General features: G+C 26.4%; 6 protein-coding genes across 6 annotated transcripts; 2 read left to right on the top strand and 4 right to left on the bottom strand. All coding sequences in view use genetic code 12, as the record gives it.

Moving 5' to 3' along the window:
* Window positions 1–519: 519 nt before the first annotated feature.
* Window positions 520–1,476, top strand: MIA40 (Mia40p; the record flags this gene model as incomplete). Its single annotated transcript, XM_051761093.1, has 1 exon — window positions 520–1,476. One exon carries the CDS (start codon window positions 520–522, stop codon window positions 1,474–1,476), a length of 957 nt encoding a protein of 318 aa, XP_051616731.1.
* A 126-nt stretch (window positions 1,477–1,602) lies between these two features.
* Window positions 1,603–2,553, bottom strand: YPT7 (Ypt7p; the record flags this gene model as incomplete). The annotated part of the gene is made up of 1 exon (XM_051761092.1): window positions 1,603–2,553. One exon carries the CDS (start codon window positions 2,551–2,553, stop codon window positions 1,603–1,605), a length of 951 nt encoding a protein of 316 aa, XP_051616730.1.
* A 530-nt stretch (window positions 2,554–3,083) lies between these two features.
* YKT6 (palmitoyltransferase) lies at window positions 3,084–3,689 on the top strand (the record flags this gene model as incomplete). The annotated part of the gene is made up of 1 exon (XM_051761091.1): window positions 3,084–3,689. One exon carries the CDS (start codon window positions 3,084–3,086, stop codon window positions 3,687–3,689), a length of 606 nt encoding a protein of 201 aa, XP_051616729.1.
* Window positions 3,690–3,846: 157 nt separating this feature from the next.
* Window positions 3,847–6,015, bottom strand: KGF55_000783 (uncharacterized protein; the record flags this gene model as incomplete). The annotated part of the gene is made up of 1 exon (XM_051761090.1): window positions 3,847–6,015. The coding sequence occupies one exon, from the start codon at window positions 6,013–6,015 to the stop codon at window positions 3,847–3,849; it is 2,169 nt and encodes a 722-aa protein (XP_051616728.1).
* Window positions 6,016–10,057: 4,042 nt separating this feature from the next.
* SHA3 (putative serine/threonine protein kinase) lies at window positions 10,058–11,809 on the bottom strand (the record flags this gene model as incomplete). Its single annotated transcript, XM_051761089.1, has 1 exon — window positions 10,058–11,809. One exon carries the CDS (start codon window positions 11,807–11,809, stop codon window positions 10,058–10,060), a length of 1,752 nt encoding a protein of 583 aa, XP_051616727.1.
* An 8,567-nt stretch (window positions 11,810–20,376) lies between these two features.
* Window positions 20,377–21,003, bottom strand: KGF55_000781 (uncharacterized protein; the record flags this gene model as incomplete). Its single annotated transcript, XM_051761088.1, has 1 exon — window positions 20,377–21,003. One exon carries the CDS (start codon window positions 21,001–21,003, stop codon window positions 20,377–20,379), a length of 627 nt encoding a protein of 208 aa, XP_051616726.1.
* Window positions 21,004–22,485: the final 1,482 nt, after the last annotated feature.

The raw sequence follows: 22,485 nt of genomic DNA, 5'->3' as shown, positions 1-22,485 counted from the left end.
TGTATATAGCTCTATTGTATAGTTTATGAATATCACGACTCGTTACGACTTTTCATTGCCAATTGTATCATTCATTTTATTTATTGTATCTATGGTTGATACATGTATTACATATATTAATAATATTCTAGAATAGTAGTGTATTACATAATCATAAGTCATCTGCTTACATAATACTTTTCTACATCATCATTCAATCATCTTAGTTGAAAAATTAAGGTTTTAAATTACACAATATATTTGAATATATAGCAACTAGCATAAACCAATTGAAGTTAATATATATACTGACAAAAAAGCAATTAAAACTCATTGAATTAGATCTTTTTCTTTTATAATTTGAAACATCTTTCCATTTGAAATCAACAGAGTTATTCGAGGAAATTTCTAACAAGATTATACAACTTACTACATCAATCCACTAAAGTTCAATTCAATTTTTCACATCAAATTGCTTCACTATATTTATAACTTAATTATAGAATTTATACATATATTTTCCAAACTAAATTTAGCATAATGTATAGACAATTTACTAGATCATCTATTGCACGTCAAGCATCAAGATCTATAAGATCTTACTCAACCAATGCATCCAATTCATCATCAAAATTCAATACTAAACTAGTTATTGGATCAATTGTTCCTATTGCTGTAGCAATTGGATATTACTCATTAAATAATTCATCAATTAATAATTCTTCACCAATTAAAGTTGCTGCTGATATAAGAAAAGATTTTAAAGTAGGTAATGAAATGGCAGAAGATCAAAATGAATTATTTGAAGAAGAACAAAAACGTTTACAAAAAGAACAAGATAAAGAAGAATTAAATCAAAAAGAAGATATTAAAAAACAAACTACAAAAGATGCAAAAGGAGCAGAAAGAAAAGATATTTCAACAGATTCTGATGTTAGACAAAGAGCAAGTGATAATATAGATCCTGATAAAATTACAAGACATTCAAGAAGTGATTCAAAACAAAAAGCTGACGAATCTTCAAAAAATGATAAAACATCGAATTCTGATAATAAACCAGATGAAAATACATCATCTTCAAAACATGATTCTACTGATAAATCATCATCTTCAAAAGGTGACTCTAATAAAAATGGAGATGATGAAAAACAAGAAGCTGCTTATAATCCAGAAACTGGTGAAATTAATTGGGATTGTCCATGTTTAGGTGGTATGGCTCATGGCCCCTGTGGAGAAGAATTTAAAGATGCATTTTCATGTTTTGTATTTTCAGAAACTGAACCAAAAGGTATAGATTGTATAAAAAAATTTGAAAATATGAGATCATGTTTTAAACAAAATCCTGATCATTATAAAGAAGAATTATATGATGATGATGATAAAGAATATAATACTGAAGTTGTTGAACATATTGTATTAGAAGAAGCTGATCCTGCTGTTCAACAAATTGAAGATGCTTTAGATGAAGGTAAATTAAAAAATCCAGAAAAGAAATAAATAACTTTATTTTTTGATGGGGTAAGATATTTAATGTATATATTATAACAATTAGAACCTGAATAATCATTTAAAACGTAATAAATAAAAAAGTTTATATTAAGTATGTCTGTTTTTATTCATCATTTAGCAAGCACAACTACTAGCTTTTGATTTCTTATTTGAATCCAATAAATCTATTTTATCAAAATTTTGTAAATTTGTATGAGTATTTAATTCTTCTTCATTATTTTCAGAATTTAAAATCATACCTAATTCTCCAACTCTTTGAAATAAATCATTAACTAAATTATGATTTTTAGCACTAATTTCAATAACATCCAAATCCCAATCATTTATATAATCACTTAGCCTAAATTGACTCTTAGAGGTTATATCATTAGTTAAAATATCCCTAACTTCTTCTTTATCAATAACTCTATTATTCGACTTATCTAATTTATTCCCAACAATGATAAAACCAGGTTTTAAAACATGACAATTTTCAATAAATTTAAGAAACCAATTTTTTAAACTTAATAATGATTCATAATTTGTTATATCATAACATAATATACATATATCTGTACCTCTATAAAATGCTTTTGATATGGAATTAAATCTTTCCTGACCTGCAGTATCCCATACTTGTAAATTTAATTTTTGTGGTTTCTGTGGTGGTGGTGGTTGTTGAATTGAGATTGAATTTGATGATGGTTTTTGTGTGATTGATGATGATGTATTGATTGTTTCATTGTGTTCTGGTTCTAAATCTGATAAAGTTTCCGAATCTTCTTCTGAAAAATCACTATTCTTGGATGATTTTGATTTTAATTTCCCTTGTGGTTGTTGTAATTCAATTGTAGTAGTTAAATAATCACCACCAATAGTTGCTTTATAAGCATTTGTAAAAACATGATGAATAAATTGTGATCTTAAACAAGTTTTACCAACACCTGAATCTCCAAGTAATACAACTTTTAAAGTTGGTATTGTATTATTATTATTATTATTTTTTTTGTTAATAGTATCATGTGATTTCTTATGAGGTAGATTTCTATCAATTGGTATTACTTGAAATGATTTCTTTGATTTCATTCTTTAAAAGTGCTGTTATAGTATCATTTAGTGAGTATGTGTAGTATGAATTGGTTGATTAGTTGTTGTTGTTGATAAAAAAAATTGGTTGTAGTAGACGATATAAATATTATGTGATAATTGAAGATTTAGCCGCGTGTGATTTTGAAGTTTGACGAATTTATAAAATGGGCGAAAAAGTTTTGGACATAAGATTAGTCGAAATCCAAATGATGAGGTAAGTTATATCTTGGAGCTATGTAGTTATTGTTCAATCCATGGATAGAAGTATCTAATGATCTCAATCTTTTGATTATCTTTCAACTTGAAAAAGAAATAAAATAATTTTTTGTTTATTTTATTTCTGATAAAAAATAAATTAAAATTTATTGCTACGTTGTTTCAACTAACTATCAAGAATCAATTTAATCAATACCAATAGCTACTCATCAGTAGTACAAGATCTCATAGTAAGCTAACTAACCCCATAAACTGTTGCATAATCTAATTTAACCAAAAAAAGTAGTAGATCACAGGCAAACAAATCAAAAATGAAGGTATATTACATTGGTATATTAAAATCAAATGGTGATAAAACAATAGAATTAACATCATCAAGAGATTTATCACAATTTTCATTTTTTGAAAGAAATGGAGTATCACAATTTATGACATTTTTTTCAGAAACAGTAGCACAAAGAACACCTGTTGGTCAAAGACAAAGTGTTGAAGAAGGTAATTATATTGGTCATACCTACACGAGATCTGAAGGTTTAAGTGGTGTAATAATAACTGATAAAGAATATCCTGTAAGACCAGCTTATACTTTAATAAATAAAATATTAGAAGAATATTTATCATTACATCCTAAAAACGAATGGATTAATTTAACTGAAACAAATTCAAATTTAAATTATCAATCACAATTAGATATATATTTAAAAAAATATCAAGATCCTTCTCAAGCTGATTCAATAATGAAAGTTCAACAAGAATTAGATGATACTAAAGTTATATTACATAAAACTATTGAAGGTGTTTTACAAAGAGGTGAAAAATTAGATTCATTAGTTGATAAATCTGAAGCTTTAAGTAGTTCTTCAAGAATGTTTTATAAACAAGCTAAAAAGACAAATTCTTGTTGTATAATTATGTGATTAACTTTTAATGAATGATAATAGAATAGTTTTAAGATAAATGACAATAATAATAATAAATAATAATGAATTAATAATACTACAATTTCACATTTACTTTATTTTAGACTATCTATACCGTTCTATATTAATTTTTTAATTACCTTTTTTTCTCTACCTATTTATCATTTGAATCATCACCATGAACTTCTTTAACCATTTCAAAAGCTTTTAATAATTTTCTTCTTGCTCCTAAAGCAGCAACTCCTTTTTCTTCTAATTCTTCATTATTTAATTCAATTAAATCTTTCCAATAAATATCTTTTAAAAAATCAGTATATTTATGTAATCTTAATAATTTTAACCAAGAAGGAATATTATTTAAATATTCTAAACTTGAAACTTCTAATGGCATTGATGATGAATTTACATTTATATTTCCTAATTGACTATTTAATGAACTTGTTGAAATATTTTGTTGTTGCATATGACTTGATATTGGTGATGATATTCTTTTTTTTAATCCCATTGTTGAATTAAAATTTTTATTGTTATTATTATTATTATAATATGAACTTGTTGTAGGTACTGATGATGAATTTGATATTCTATTTAAAGAATCTTCATAGTTCATTGCATTTAAATGATTTAAATTATGAAAATTATTAGAATTTTGTGGGGAGATTTGTTGATGATGATGATTATTATTATTATAATTGTGATGATGATGATTATGATTATGATTATTATGATGATGTTGTTGATTTGACCAATTAGTATTAGTCCCGGCATGTGGATGTTTTCTATTACTATCCAAAGCAACTCTTGAATTTATTGTAGCTAAAGCACCTAATTTTAAAGCAGTATTTGACATGTCAAGGTTTCCATCCTGATGTAAACCATTTCCTGGACTTGTTGCACTATTTAAACTTTGAGGTGAATAAAATTGTGAATTATTACTTTGATTATTTACATTATTTAAATTATTGTTGTTTGATCCTGATATTATTGAACCACTGTTGTTGTTGTATTGATTATAATAATATTGAGGATGACTTGGATTAGCTGCTGCTAATTGTAAAAAATTTGTCTTTTCATATAAATGAGAAGTTGGAGATTTTGATCTATCTAATGAATGATTTTGATGTTGATTACGATTTTGATTGATTGTGTGTTGATTTCCTGATTTTTGATTGTTGAGGAATGGATCTGCCGATTTTGGTCTTGCTAGATTTTGCTTATCGACATTTAAATAATTTTGTGGTTGTACTTGTTGATTTTGTTGTTGCTGATTATCAAATTGTTGTTGTTTATATTTAATTTTTTGATCATTTAAATTTAAATTTTCTAAATCAAGGTTGAGATCTTGTCCTATTAAATTATCATAAGATGACATTACATATTGAGGAACTGTTGTTTGTTGTTTATTTGTTTGTAAATGATTATCTAATTTAGCTTGAAATGTTAATAATACATCAATTGGTAAACTTGCACATAAATAATCTATCATTGATATTGTATCTTGTGGATTTAAATTTTCAATCCAATTACTGAATATTAATAGATCAGAGTAGAAGTTTGATTGTGGTGCCAAATTTAATTGTTGTGATTGCAGTTGTTGTTGTTGTTGTTGTTGTTGAGGTTGCTGTTGTTGTTGCTGATTTTGTAGCCCTGATGCTCCAAAATTTGTAAAAGCATGTCCTGCTCTATTAAAAATATTCGTAAAGTCATTAGCAGATTGTGGTCTATCTGGGATTGAAGCAGATGGTGGGTGTAAAAAGCTACCTGTAGCTCCTCTTAACCCTTTTGAATCAAGTAATGAATTTATTTGAGGATTTGAAGCTGCAACACTTGGAGTCGGTGATAATGAATTTATTTCATTTGATCTATTAAAATTTGTTGAAGTATTTGAATTTAATAAATTTGAAGATGGATTTGAAGGATTTAATTTTGACGCCGAAGGAGCGATTAAAGTTGAATTTGATGTAGGTCTTGAGAAATCAACTAATGGATCTGATGTTATTTGATCATTTCCTGATTTTTGTTGTTTTAATGGTACTTGTTGTTGTTGTTGTAAATCTTTTTCAGGTGGTGCACTATGAGAAGGTTTTATTTGATTATTATTTAAATCTAAATCTAATTCAGCAGTTAAAGTTTCAAATTCATGTTGTAAATTATATCCAACACTTTGTTGTCTATTAGAATTAAAATCATTAGGTAATTCAGGTAATTGTTGATTGAATGTAAATTTTGATGTGCTGTTATTACTTAAAGTTGGTGGTGAAAATATTATTGGTTTTTGAGATGATGAGCTTGTTAATGATTGTTGAGATTCATTTAACTCCATGATTTTGTTTCAAAGCTTGTGATACTTCAATAACTCAAAGTACCTATCAGTGTGATTACAAGCAAAAATTATATATTTAATATTTGATTTAAAGTTTTATAAATGGTACATGAAATTTGATGGATGATGATGTCAAAGAATAGATCAAAGACCAATTATGAAAATGGGATATTTAACGACAGTGTTAATATGATCTCAATATATCTCAAACAGGTAGTTAATCAAAATTAAGATTAACTCTAGTGTCTTTGATATTAATACGATTCCAAATGAATAATTGATTGTTGATTTACAATAGATCTACCAAAAATGGTTGCAATTATTTATTTTCTTTAAATTTAAGACAGCAATTTTTTTTTACGCTTCAATTGGGAACGATGCTACCAAAAAAGAGATGTAATTTTTAACAAGTATCATCAAACTAAATACGTTAAGAGGTCGATCAATTAGGTGTAGAACAACTTTCTCCGAGTTACAAACTTTGTGGGTGCATCGTTTTTTTAGATGCTTAAAGTTGTTTTGTAAAATGTTCAAGATTCAAGCTGAATCTCAACCCAAAAAAGAGATGACTTCCAATTTTGAAATTATTCTCTCCGACATTCTTTTTTTTCTTTCTCTCTTTCTGAAATTATCAACACTTTTTTCATTCTAGAAAAGTAACTTATTTTAGTTCACCAAATATAGTTTGACAACAAAAAATGAATATCTTCAATAATTGTTTTAAAAGTCTCAATTGATAAAATTGAATTACAAATGGAGTAGTTGAATACCGTCAAAAATTATAGTCACGACAGTTGATTGATCTTAATTGGGTAAAAGTTCAAAGGTTGCAATTAAGTTCGAGTCAATTCTTTGATCGACTTTTGTCGATCTTATTCACCAATTAACTGTGGCTTTGTCTAGTTAAATCAATATATTAAATTTTAAGGGTCTCACCTGAGATATTTAAAATCATGATGCGCCGACTCCAAGAGCAGAAATGAAAATCATGAATATTTTTAGCCTTCATTTCAGGTACACAGTTGATTATTGGTACAAAATAGAGATATCATGTTCTACCATGGACCTACTCAAATCAATTCCCAAAACTGTCGAGGAATAAAATAATAGCGTTGATTTATGCTTCGCTAAATTAGGTAGTGGAAAGAAATTATCCGAGAGTTAACTACATAGGAACATAACGGTATAGTTGATTGACACATGAGGCTAACCTTAAAGAATCAAGCATTCCATCAATAGTTGAGAAGATTGTTCTTTCCTTCGATTGCAGTGGACTTTTGTGATGCGCATGGTTGATCTTCCTCATGATTTTACAAAATGAGTTCAGTTCTGAATTTTTTTAAAAATTTGAAGTCTTCAATTTGAGTAAAACTACTAGGACTAATAGAGCAAGCAGAAGTTCTCATAACTTTTGAAATGAAAGTCATTTTGGATTTGAATCAAACTAGATCTGAATCTGGTTCCAGTTTTTAGATCGGATCTTGGACTAGATTTTAGATCTGAATTTCATAATGGATTTTAGATTTGGTTTAAAATTTGATTTAAGATTTGATTTGAGATTTGATTTTGAGATTGGATTTAAATCTGAAATTAAGATTACAATTCTTTTAGATACTGGAAATTAATGGTCATTGTCATTGAATTAAGTGTTTAAGTTTCAAAAAAGTTCGTAATAAAAGGATCCAAATGTTTCCTATTATTTATTATAATGGAATTTTACAAGGTCAAAATTGATAATATGCGTAGGGCTCGTTTGTCAATGGATCAAAGGTTTATCCTTTGTCATAGATTGGAAATACTTTTAATGCTCACCTTGTCAGCAATTGATTAAGTGATTTAACTACATCTACATATCAAATGAACTAATTCACTTTGCAAGTAATTTTGAAAAAAAAAAAACGTTAACAATTTCGAATATATCAAAATGGTTATTATTTTTTAACCTACCCAAAGTATTAACCATTTAGGTTCGAAAAGTAGTAGCCATTTTGCTATATTCAAAACATATGAAACAGATTAAAAGTCAAAAGCAATTTACGATAATAATTTGATACAGACAAAATGGTTCAATAATTATACTTAATTCAATCTTAGCTATCTTTCATGAAATATAAATTCCATCTTACTCTGTATTGAAATATAGACTCAATCAATATCGAACAAATAAATCGAATGATTCGTTTATTCGTTTCAAATTTAGGTTAAGGTTAGAAAAAAAACCCTTTCTAGAAATAATAATTAATCCGAGGTTTGTATATCGTTACAAAATTTTTTTTTTTACTTTCTAGGACTTCCTATTTAATCTTTCAAACATTAACTCCGGAATATGATTTAACCTCTCTCTGTGGTTCATCCGTTCATTGAGACTACTTCCTTTTTAGAAAATTTCACACAAAAAAATTTTATTAGATTTTTTTAATAGATCCATGAAATTTATCATATCGAATCTGATGAGATCTTTATTTCAAGTTCAAGAAGAATCACTTCTTTTTGGTGTTTTGTTTACTCTTAAATCTTTAATATCAGTTATTTAGCAGTTTGGTTAGAATAGACTAAAAAGTCCGAATGATATTTCAGTTGTATTTTTATCAAACGTTTATAGAATAAATATTTTCAACACCGTTTTACGTTAGAAATTAACTTTAAAAATTATTATATTTAGTAAAAAAAAAAATAAAGAAAAATTAAAGAGTAGAATAGAGTACAATTTGATGTATAAGGTACATCAAAACTTATGTGTTTTGACGGAGATATTAATGTTCTTTACAATACTTGAATCCATTTTGTCTTAAACTTTATGCAAATTCAGGAAATATCTTTTGTTTCGATATGAAAAACGCAAACTTATGATCTTCGTATTAATTTACTTGAACAACAACTTTCAACTAACAAATGCAATTAATTAATATAGAAGAAACAAGCTGTGACAAAGAATAATAGAAATAGAAATCAAAAATTATCAAAAATAATAGAAATAATTGACGATCTTTAAGATATTTATGCAAGTTTAGGAGTTTAAAAATATATAGAATTCATAGCATGTACCTATTTTTCAAAAAAAAAAGAAAAGAATCGATTTATAGTTGAAACTGAGCCTTAATATTTAATTATGAAAATCGAATCAAGCCGCCTGGGATTATTCGAAAATTTTAAGGGTTCTTGATCGATCGATCGTCACCTTAATCCTTAATTTACTTTCATGAGTATCCTTGAAGAAATTGTAAGATTTCGTAGATGTTTTGTTAGTTACATCACTATAAAAAATTGTCCTACGAAATCTGTTTCTTTCAATTTATCTTACACTTGCTCCCCTCCTTATACCATTCATTTTCGATTCTAGAGTTGAATGGTCAAAAAGTTTAGGATTTTTTAATTGATGAAATGAAAAATACAAACCCAATAAATAAATAAAATTGATATTAGATTATTAAATTTGCGATTTAGTTTATTGTTGTCTACTAACCGAGTAAAAACAAAGTAAACCTATATGACTGTGACTTAAATAAAGTCACGATTAAACCTATATTAGTAGCAATAAGTCGAATAAATCGAATAAACGTTGTTGTGTGTAACAAAATGAAACTTCTCTCTCGTTTAGTTTTGAAATTTTGAAATTTTCATAGTGGAAAAACTCGGAATAACACAAAACATTAAATTAAAGATGTTTGTGTTACGTCTATAGTAACTTAATAGAAAATTTCTATACTATTGGAATTAAAATGTAAGAATATGTAAAATGTAGGAGTTAAGTATACATAGCCATGAAATTATTAATCAAGGGTAGAAATTAAAGAAGGATCATGAAGATAAATCGAATCGATCATTAAGTTCATGGATATGCTAGAGTATGCTAGAGAATGATAAATCAAAGGATATTCTAGTTATTAGATAACATGATGCTATTATTGTTTATTAATTATTAAGTAAAACCTATATACCAAAATGTTTTCTTTCTAAAAAAAACCATTTAAAAAAAAAAAAAAATTATCATGCTCTTTTATTAATTGATAATATGCTAATGCTGATTAAAATGTAATTAAAATTATATTGAATTTGTAAAATAAAATTCATCATATTCATTTTGTTTTGGTATTGAAGATTTATTTTGTGGGTGGTGAGGTTGATGATTGTAATATTCATTTGTATATGTACTTTGGTCAAAATCTTCATCATCAGTATAATATTCTTCTTCTTCATCTTCATCTTCATCTTCCATATCGTCTTCATCTTCTTCTTCATCTTCTTCTTCATCATCTTCTTCATCTTCTTCAAATTCACTTGAATATGAATTAAAAGCAGTAGATTCAGGTGGTGTATATAACTGATTATTATTATTATTATATTGTTGATGTTGTTGAGTTAAAGTCTTTTTATATCCGAAGTAGTCACCATTATTATTATTATCCTTGAAGAAATCACAATTTATAATTTCATTATATAATGATGATAAATTAATTCTATCATTTGGATTTAATTTAAAAATTTTATTTAATAATAAATTAAATTGATAACTTATTGGTAAAATTGAACTTAAGATTTTTTTATCATTATATAATATGTAGTTTGTGAAAACATCGTTTGAATTTGATGAGTTGTGGTTAATTGATGATTCATTAAATGATGCAATTGGCCATGGATTTCTTGAACATGTTATATTTATAAATAATATTCCCAAAGACCAAATATCACCAGCTAATGTAGGTAAATATTTACAATTTGATTCATTTGTTTGTTGATTTGTTTGTGAATTATATTTTAATGTTGGATATTGTGACATATCAATTAAACTCTTAATAATTTTATTTGTATTATAATTTGTTGTTCTTTCTGGTGCCATATAAAATGATGAACCTCTACATGAATTACAACATATAGTTTTTGATTTCATAGCTAATCCAAAATCTATAATAACTAAATGTAATTCATTATAATCTATAATTGATGAATCATTACTACTTCTTTTATAATTTGGATTATATTTAACCATTATATTTTCAGGTTTTAAATCACAATGATAAACTGAATTTAAATTACAATGTTCAACACCATCAATTAATTGTAACATTGCATTTTTCATTAATAATTGTTTGTTTGGATGTGATTGAAAAATTTGTTTATCTATAATATTACCAAATAAATCACCTTGTTCAAAATAATCCATCATTATTACAATTGCAAAATTTAAATTTAATTGATAAACATCATGTATAGTTATAATATTTGGATGATTATGAACTTTTAAATGTAATGAAATTTCAGTTAAATAAGGACAATTTGAATTTGTTTGATTTTTTATATTTTCTAAATTTAATTTTTGAGGATTTGATATTATTTGATTAGTAAAGTAGTTGTAGAATTGTTGTTGTATTAATGATTTAGTTAAAGATGAAGATGATGGTGATGATGAGTTGGTGTTGTTATTATCTCTTTGTGGTGGTTGTTTTAATAACATTTTAGCTGCAAATCTTTCTTTTGTATATATATTTTCAACAAGATATATTAAACCATAAGTTCCTGCTCCAATTTTTTTTATAAATTTATATTGATCATTAAACATAAAACCATCCAACATATAACCATTGCTATTGTTATTTCTTACAGGATTTGAATGTAATTTTTGTTTTTTATATTGTGGTGTATTTGGAGTAGATGGTGTTGAAATAGGTGAATGTAGTTGTTTTGGTTGTTGATATGCATTAGTGTTGTTGTAATATGGTTGTTGTTGTTGTTCATTTGTTATATATGGTTTGGATATAAGTGACTTATCCAATATTGGTAGTATATCAAGTGTCATATTTGTTGTTGTAAATTATTATTTGGTTGTAAAAATATGACTGTAAAATAAAGTAAATTAAATGTATGCAATATGATTGTAGTATTAGTTGACTAAAAGTTATGTTATGTAGTAAATTATAAAAAAGTATTAAACTAGTTTTGGTATAACAGTTGGTTGTAAAAAAAGTTGATTGTTGTTAAAAAGGAAATATAAAAAATGATGATTATTCAAATGGTTATATATAGTTTGGTATGAACTTTAAGTTATAAAAAATATCATAGGAAAAAATTAGAATCTTATTTTTATTTATTTTCCGTTTATTATGTAATATGTATTATGTAATATGTGTAATGTATTATAAACTTTAAGTTTATATGCATACAGTAGTAGTATTATAATATAATTTGTTAACTCCTATATGAGAGATTTGTTATATATGAACAAATAGATTATGTATATGATAATAAGTTAAGTTTAGTGTTTTAAGCAGATCAATGTTTAACGATAGAATAAAAGTTAGATACATAATATCACAATAAGAAATGAATCTAGAATATACAATATTCTACTTTTTCTATTTGTATAGTTAATCTCTTCCTAGTCAATCTTTATCTATGTTTGATGATAGCAGAACAAAAAAAATAAAGAAGGGATATCTTATCTCCTCAAATACAATCCTATCCATTAATATCAAAAGTCATATGTCAGATCCATTTAAAACATGCAATATTATGAACAAATGTAATCATCAATCTTCTGGAGTATAATATTTTTAAATCATGTCATATTAATTTTAATAATTTATTTTATAGAATTTAAAATTAAACTTTTAACCGGTTGCTTAACTCCTACTAATAAAATTAATAGACTACAACAAGAGAAATGGAAAAAAAAAAAGAATTTAGCCTAACGAAAAAAGGAAAATAAAAAAAAAGAAAAGCAAACGATGATGGACCTAAATTTTAATTTTAATACGTTTTGTACTAACCGATTCTGACGGAGAATATAGAAAAAGTCCGTACTACGCTTCCATTAGACAACAAACACAGCAACAATTTTTAAAAAAGTATCCGTTAGCCTTTTTGAAATATGGATAGAATGTTTTTATCCATTAGCCTACAAGAATTAATCAGGTCATCAATTGCTTTTACAGGGGTCCATTACAAACGATATGAGCATGTGATTAGTTCTAATGATATCATTATATTGCTTTATAAATTTTATAATCTGATTTTGGAAATTAGAATCTAATTGTTTTCGTCTTCTCTTTGTATACGTAATTCGTTACTGATTATTTTATTGAAAAAAACGAATTCATAAAATTTTCACATGTAAGACTTATTTTAAATTGTGTATCTTTATACGGATTAATTTTTTAAATTTACGAGCTTGCTATAATAATAAAAACGCATTCTAAAAAACACACATTTTCAAACAAATAATCTTTTTCAGGTGTGAAACTTAGACGAAACGAATGTTGTAAATCAGATCATATGTTTTCTTCAAGAATATTGATAAGATCATTAAGGTCATTGACCATTAAGATTCAAATTCATTCAATTTTGTCTTCTGATATTAATTTATTTCCACAGCAAATTAAATTGAAAAATATTTTGCAAGTTAAAAGTATTTGCTAGTTCTTAGGTCGAGGTTTACGCAAACTAAGCAAAGATTAATGATAAAACGTTTAAAACTAACTCCGAGTCACTCCGTTTAATTTTACTGGACGTGTTTCATAAATCTTGCTCGATACGTTTCAGAAACTTCTTGTAAAGTACGTTTGTAAGATAAGCAAAAACTAAACGTGGTTTGAGGAGATTTTACTGAGTTTGGAGAATTTCACTCAACAAAAACAATACTTGACGATATAGCTGCTCCAATTGAAGAAATGAAAGAAATCAGATGGTTGATTTTTTCAATGTTATATCCAATCACTAATTTCATTTTCTCGTTTCCGTATTTCTCTTACAAGAGTCAGTCGATTTATCTCAAAATAGCAATTCTAATAATTATCCGTGTATTTTAAGCACCAAATAAAAAATAGACAAAGATAAATAGTCCCAAAGTAACAATCCTACTAATTATCCGTTTTTTTAGCATCAGATTTAAATTTTAGACTGACTAACCCAGCCCAAATTTAATTTTTCTATAGCAATGGTAGGAGTTAATCAAATTAGTGTCAAAAAAGTAAAGATATGCACAATTTAAAACTTGACTTAACACTTTCAAAGTTAACTATGACTTGTGCCAAATTTAGTCATGGCTTCAAACTAACGTCGTTGTAATAAATATAATAATAAGTTTGAACTCCGATTTAATTTATTATTCTACTTTACTTTACAACTAAAATCTGTGGAAAATGACAACGATTACTTTGTTTGCAAGTTGATGAATAAAAAAATTTATAAGGATAAACAGAGTTGATGAATGAATTTGGCTCTTTGATTCAAGTAATCACTTGAATGATAAGTTACCATCATGATCCACAGTTATTTCAATAAGGTAACATGAAATTTTATCATTTAAAGAAACTTCTGTAAATCAATACACAAAATTCATAGTTCCTTTAAAACATATGATGATTCATTTTTTTTTTTATTTTTATTTAATTTTTTTATATGCGTTTTTTATGCAGAAATGTTTAATACGATATACATTAAATCCGTCAGAGGCATCTCATAGTAATTGATCCAATTTAGGAAAATTAAAATGTGTAGTTTAACTCGTTTTACAACGTTAACGTCCATAAAACGCTACTCCGAAGTACTGAACCAGTTTTAATTAATTCACGGGGAGACAGGAAAGCACAAAAAGGACCCCTTACTTCTTTTATTCTCTCTTTGACATGCACATTACCTTACCCTTTAAATGAAATTTAAAAAATTAAATCATATGTTTTATAACTAAGGCATCTATCTAATTTTTGTTTGCCTCAGTTTCTTACTAATTGATCCAATTGTCAAGTAAAGCTTGAATGAATCAAACATTGTTGTTGTTTTACCATTTAAGGTTTTAATTAACAACAAGAACAAATGAATATGTATGCGTGCCTTGATTTAAGCAAATCAAAGTAATAATAGAATCGAATTCTAGAACAAAATATTAAATAATATTGTAACCATTTGAATAATCTACGTAAAAAATGTATAGTAAGAAGAATACGTAATTGGAAATTTCGATTCTACTGTAGATAACAATTTAAAAATAGAAACAATTATAATCTAAAACTTTCATGTGATTAAAAAATTCAAAAAATTACCATCGTGGCTTTCAATTTGAATTGAATTTATCTGTTAAAATGCGGCTTGCGCTTTCATGACAGGCTATGTGATGAGATGATTTTTGTTTATTTATTTATTCGGACTTCATTTATAATTTACATGTGATATAAAATTTTATTTGCATTCTTTATCTTTCGTATATTGATCTATCAGTTGTAAAACTAGATTTGATCCTCTCGTTATTGTTGTGATTATGTTTTTAGTGAGTCAGATTAAAATTATTAATTTACCCCTGTGATTTATTCGATGATTCAATTTAGTTAAATCATCTATCGATCTTTTGATTAAATTTAGCTTGTGATAATATTTAAATGAAAGGTATCGATTTGATTTTTCTGGAGCAAAAAGTTAATTGAAGGCTTTTTTTTTTTGATGAACGACTCGAATTTAACAATTGCTTAGACTCCAGTACTAATCGCTTTTAGTTCCTATTATCATACTCAAGTCATTGAATTTTATAATACATCAGGTGTAATCTACTTTGTAACAATTGAACTAATATGAAGCAAACGAATGTCGATTTTTGAGCCATGTCACAAATATATTTACAAGTCACTAAATTAAATATCTTGTTTCAGATTTTAAGTTGCTATGCATAATTTGTGTTTTGAAACAATAAAAAATAAAATATTTTATTATAAATAGTATCAAAACATATGAACAAAAAATTGTTAGTCATTCATTCTCATTCCAAAACTTGGTACGAACAGCACTTTGCAGCAGCATCTAGATTTAAATTTTTTGACTGAGAAACGTTGGCTTAATTTGGTAAGAGTCAATTATCTTACTTACACAGCCACTGTTTTTTTAATTTGTATAGCCACAGTCTTTGAGAACTTGCTACAAATTATTGCGAAGAAAGAAACACAACCTCGTACGAGCTGGATGAGAACATCGATAATGAGAATAAAAGTAGATATATTTAATTATTTCTTCATGATTTGTTAGGCGTGAATTGTAAGTTGGTATAAAATTTGAGACTGTGTCCAGTTGAATTAGTTGAACGTGTTTTCTCTACTTTGTTGTTGCAAATACTTCCTGATTTTACAATTTTCAACCTTCACCATGTTTTAAAATCGTAATTTCTCAAAACTTACTTGAACAATATATGAAACACATCACCAACGATAAATTCAAAGTTTTCAGGAATAGCAAAACGTAAAGTTCGAAGATAAGATGGTATCAACATATTTGAATCAAGAGTTTAACCGGGCATCCAAAAGTTCTCAGAAAAACGAGCATAGCATGACCTTGATAAAGTTGTTTGAAAGGTTTTGTAGAATGATGATTTTATTATTTGGACCAATATAAACGTACACGTGTTGACTGAATCTGTTGTTTATCATTACGGTGTATGACGACGCATATAACAAATATACTCTAGCTGGATCAGGAAAAAGAATTTTTGATCCAGGTTGTTAGAACAAAATTTTCCTGTCTTGAAATTTTGATATCACATGATTGTATAGCGAGCTTATATTACTTCATTTTTCCAGTAATTCCAAAGGTATTTTGTTTGGACTAACGTTTCATATTATGAATATTCGAATGACAATGAGCTTGTAAAGTTAAATTTTTATGTTGTGCTCAAACTCTATCAAAAATCGATTGTAGTTCTCGTTTTGACTGAAACACCATTTTTTAGCAAGTTTTTGACTTCAAATGATTTCATAAAAAATGCATATTTTTTATAGTAACTTCATCATTAATAAGTTGAGTATCAATAAGTCCATACAAATAACATTCAGATTAAGCAAACTGGAACCTGTTAGTTGTCACTGAATTAAAAAAATTAAGTTTTTAAAAAACTACATTTGAGAAGGAACCCGAAATCTTTGGGTATCGGGGAATCCTACAGTGCCTTTTCCTTATAATTTTTATTTTCGTCCAAAACTATTATTAGCAAAACCACATGTACTTTAATCGGAACTTTGAATGTAGTTTGTATGACAATGATTTGGATACTTGTTATTTATCTTGAGTTCTTGACCAGTTTGTGAGTTGAGTTCCAATTTTTTGTTTAAATGTATTCACCGACTCTTCGTTAACTAATTTTGCAATTGTGAATCAACAGTATTTAAAGATATGGCTACGAATTGAGGTATCAAGGACAAACAAGTAGTATATATTGACAAAACTAACGAATGCTCAAGAGTAGACAGGTTATAACCAATGAATTGGTTTTTTGAAACAGTCGGTTTTGTGATATTCTTACCTCAGGATTATTACGTAATATCTCCATACTTTTACGTAATTTAAGTTGCAATTTTAGTTGTTTCACTGTGCAAAGTTCCTCCATCCTAAGTGATTAAAATTTTATCTTAAGCTAGCTATGCATAAAAGTAACCTTTAACTTATCCTTTAACAAAATGTAAGTGTACTTTGTTAAATACCACTGACCAAATTTTGTGAATTCGCATAGTAATCAGCTCAAAAGAACCGAAAGATTGTACATACTAAAATTCGATAAATAATTGATTGCAGTTCTCGTTTTGAGTGGAGCATCATTTTATAGCGCATTTTCGACCTTGTAAAATTTTGAGATAAATATATATTAGTTCAAACAACTCGTTCATTTTTAGTTTGAGAACCATGAACCTTATAAAAATAACATTCTGATTTTGGAAGTACGTATTGATCATTCATTATCTTGTCAAAATATACAAATTTGAAAAAATTCTGAGATAAATGGATAAAGAACATGGTGGGTCCTGGAATCTTCAGAACCACTTCAATAATCCCAAAATTTAATAAATTTCATTTCTTAATTAAAACAACATAGTTTGTTAAACATTAATACGTATCGTTGAATTTGGAATGTTATTTGTATGAGAGTAATTGAGATTGTGTTTTAATCTTTTGAGTTATTGGGCAATTTGTGGGTATAAAAATTGTGTCCTTCAAAAGGATAATAAACTTGTGTAATAAATTTGTTCATGATTTGAAACAAAATACGATGGAGGTTTAATGATCAAGCCCTGTTTTGAATAGTAGTTGATCTAATTTTATTGGTCCAGGAGCTAATAAAGAATGTTTTGATAATTAAAAACATCGGATTTCCACAACAAAAGGTGGTTTGTTGAATATGAATTCTCTTTAAAATTATTACAGTTCAAAGTATATAGGTGACAACTGTAATCAAAACGGTTATTGTTACCATCTAGGTTGAGTTTTAACAGAAATGAAAGCGCGTGACGCCAACATGTTTTATGTTGCAAAACTGGTACAACTCACATTTGCATCATGAAATTAGTTGAAATAATTCTGGATGAATAAATCGAATCAATTAATCTTTGAAGTTATACTTAAATTAATAACTGCAATGAATTGAAAGATTTGAGAGCTATATATGGGAAATTGATTTTTCAAGGCTGGTTGTTATATGACTTTTATGTATCAGGTGATCAAGATAAAGATAAGATTTCAAATGGGTAAAAAGGGTTAAAAAGGGTTAACAAATTATTTAATCTCGAACACGCTAAAAGTATGAAGTCAATATTAATTGACTAATTTAAGTTTGAGATTAATCACTAGATATAATTAGATTCAATTTTTATTTTTTGATTGACTAGATAGATCTAACTGATATTGAAAAAAAACTTGAAATCAACAATTCTCCTTACTTGAAGTGATTAATTTTCAAAATCTTTCAATAACGAACACGTCTTATCTGAAATCAATCTTTACCCAAACTCAATCATCATAGTCGTAAAAGAGAAGGTGAAAAATAAATCACTAAATCTACAAAATAAATTAAAAATCTATTTTACCCCAGATTTCAACAAGAAAATTTCTTTTTTTTATTATCTTTACGTGAAAAATCAATGTAAAGAGGGGGAAGAGATCTCAATTATAATTTATAATATGTAATTAATTATTATTATTATTATTCAGGTCTTCAACATATGTAGATAAGGCAATTCAAAAAGGTATCTACACTAAAGTGTAGATATATAAGATAGTTCTTTGAATGCTAGATGTATTTATTTATCTTCAATAGTTGTGAAAATAGGTAATATGAATACCAACAAGTAGATCTAACCAACTTTGAAATAGGCAGAGTAATTCTGAATTTGAAATAAATGTAAATAGAGACTAAAGGACCTTATTTACTACCCCTTTTTCCGTAAATAGGTAGATTACCTCCTCAAAATAACAATTATTATTATTTATTACTTGAAATACTCTTGTCAACTAATCCTGAAATTAGGATTAATTCCAAAAAAATTTTATCAAACGTATTTTATTTCGTAAATGCACAACTGAAAATGAATAAATTTTGTTTAATTAGATCTAATTGATGACAAGTTTTATTTAGTATATACCGTTTGGCCGTCTGGCCGTCGTCGTCAGTATGACCCAAAACATTACTTTAAAAAATCTAATATTAGTGATTTCTTTGAGACGTATTTCGACTGGTGGGCGGGGAAGGGTTTAGAATGATTTAGAACGAAATAATAAAACGCCAGGTAGCCCTCTTATCAATCGTTGGCGCATTGAAGTTATCTATTAATTATTATTTGTTCATAATTTGTACTTTATCTAACATCTATATTTATCCATTCAAAGGATAGGACAGGTGAAATCTAATTCTTTCCTCACTCCTATTTGTTTAAATTCTTCAGCTAAATTGAACCTATCAAGTTTTGGCTGGTTAATTTACCTGGATTTTCTTTTCATAATAGGATAATAAATGATATTGATGATATATTATTCTAATTGGTTCTAGTATTTTCTTAGGCTTAATCTAAATATATTTATACCCTATCTAATTGGAAAATACTGCATATAGTTTACTCCACTACTTAATTAAATAATCAAATTTTATACTGCATATAACACCTGATTTCGTACATTTTTTATTATTTCGTATTCGGAGTTTTATTGTCATTTTGTTTTGTACTAAAAATAACAATTTTAGTGAGAGTTTGCGTGTTAAGGATCAGAACTAGAACTAGAACTGAATTAAAACTTGAAACGAAAAACATACCGCAGCAACAAGTTAGAATCTTATACAAAATATAATCGTTTAATAAAAGAATCGTTTATATTAATTAAGGACTATGTAATAGACTATATAACAAAACTATCCTTTAAAAAAAAAGGGTACTATGAATCAAAATATTAAAGTTAAAAATAAAAAACCCTAAATAGCAAGTAACTCCAAACCTAAAATATAAAGAACTGAATTGAAAAATTTGAAAAAATAACTATCCTCATCAATGATGGATTATAAACCAGTAAAACCATCCCCTAACCTTAAAACAATGTTTATAAAAAATATGCAATTAATTCATTAATCCTTTAATAAGGAAAAGAAGGAGTTATTTTAAATAACCATTTTCTATAATTATTTTGAATTAATTCATTATTATTTTTTATAATAAAATCATTTTCATTTTTAAAATTTTCATCATTTATTGTAAGATCAGTATTGTTCGAGCTGGTTGAATATAAATTTTTTGTACAATTATGTAATTCACTTGATAATGAATCCATTTTTTTCTTGCATATTATACATTCATATAGTAAATGATCACCATCTTCTTCTTCTTCAAATGATCTTGAATAATTGTTGTAGTACGAGCTATTTGTTGGTGATAAAATTGGGGATATTATTGATGATTCTAAATTACTGTATTGTTTTGATGATATTATTGGTGATGTAGATGATATTGAAGATATAGATGAATGTTTATTTGATAATGTTGTGTAGTTATTATAATTTTGTTCTTCATTTAAGTTATTATTTAGTATATTATCATCTTCTTCCATATTTATTTCAAATATATCTTCATCATCAAAAGATGATAAATTTGAAGTAGATGTAGATGCAGATTGTTGATATTGTTGTTGTTGATTATGTTGATTATGATATTGTATTGATGGATTGAATTGATCAAATTTGAAAGATGTGTTATTAAATGCCATTATGAATTGTTATGTGTGAAAAGTTTTAATAAATTGTTTGCTTTATAGTGTTTGTAGTATCAGTGTTTGTATGAATAAGGTATTGTGTAATATCAAATAAATCGATTAGATAATTAACGTATAATTGTTTGTTGTCTTAAGTAGATCAATGGATGATTCAAAATTAAAAATATGATATTTGATCTTTATATATATAATTGGTTGTAAAAAAAACTGTGAATATAAATATATAAAAATTTTTTAAAGTGTGGTGGTTATAGTATTTTATATATATAGCTTAACTATGTACTAATAGTTAACTATTACTCACTTAGTTTAACCACTATAAATAATTAATAATCTTTAAATATGCCACAAACCATATTTGAAAAATATACTGCATATAAGATAAGTTAAGTAGATCTAGAGTTACACAGTTAAAATAAAAAATATTTTTTTACATGAAATTACACAGTTTATTTTTTTTACTTGTTTTTGATATATTTTTTTATCTGTGGTGTGTGTGGTGGTGGTTGGTAAGAGAAAATTTTAAGTTAGTTAGTAGTAAAGTAACGGTGGTGGATCTTCGTAGTGGTAGTAGTTGGTACCAGTAGTAGTAAAAAGTAAACAAACAGTGGTGTTACTTGGTGTTTACTTTTCTATTCATTTTCTTTCACTTCTTTCTATAAAATTCTTTTTGTAGTATTATGACTAACTTATTTCTGATTTACTGAATAGATCTAGTTATACTTATCTCTATCTATCATTTAATTATCTCATATTTCAGGTTACTAGTATCTTTGTATCATTTCTTTATCTATATTTTGTATATTTTACATATTAAAATTCATTTTCATCGTAATTGTAAAATTTACTATGTGAAAATCCAACAAATTATAAAAATATTTTTTTGTTACCGATGTTAGTTGTAGTACAAAGATCAAGATGTACGTACTAATATAATATTTTTTATTTCCCCAATTTTCAATTCTTTATAGGGGAAAAAGATGGAGAAAATTTGATTTATTATAATTAGAGTCATAAGATTAGTCGCGTATATTGTTGATGATCAATGATTAAAGGATTAAGATAAGACTTTTCACACTTCAACCCTACTTTTTAAGAAGATAACCTCGTGTTCAAATTATTGCAAAAAAAACTGAAACTGGTTTTGATATAACCATTAGAAATAAATAAATAAAAAAAAATTTTCACAGACTAACTACTATAACTTTTTATCAAATAGCAGTTATGAAAGAAGTTAAACTCATTGAAAGTTGTACAACCGTGAGTCATATAAACTTCCCTTAAATCCTTAATTTCCATTCTGTGGTTTAACCTCAATCATTTGGCTTGACTAATTCATTTGAGCAAATAAGAAGAAATTCAAGAAAAGACTTAACCTTCGGAGATCAATTGCGTGATTGGATATCTATTTTTTTTTCAATTTCTTTCTTTTTTTATTTCAAATCAGATAAAAAGTTGAAACTCTATTTGTTTTAT

This window comes from Candida pseudojiufengensis (genome assembly GCF_024610245.1).
Source record: "Candida pseudojiufengensis strain CBS 10847 chromosome Unknown scaffold3, whole genome shotgun sequence".
Lineage (NCBI taxonomy): Eukaryota > Fungi > Ascomycota > Pichiomycetes > Serinales > Debaryomycetaceae > Lodderomyces > Lodderomyces pseudojiufengensis.
This window is presented reverse-complemented; position numbering and strand designations above follow the sequence as displayed.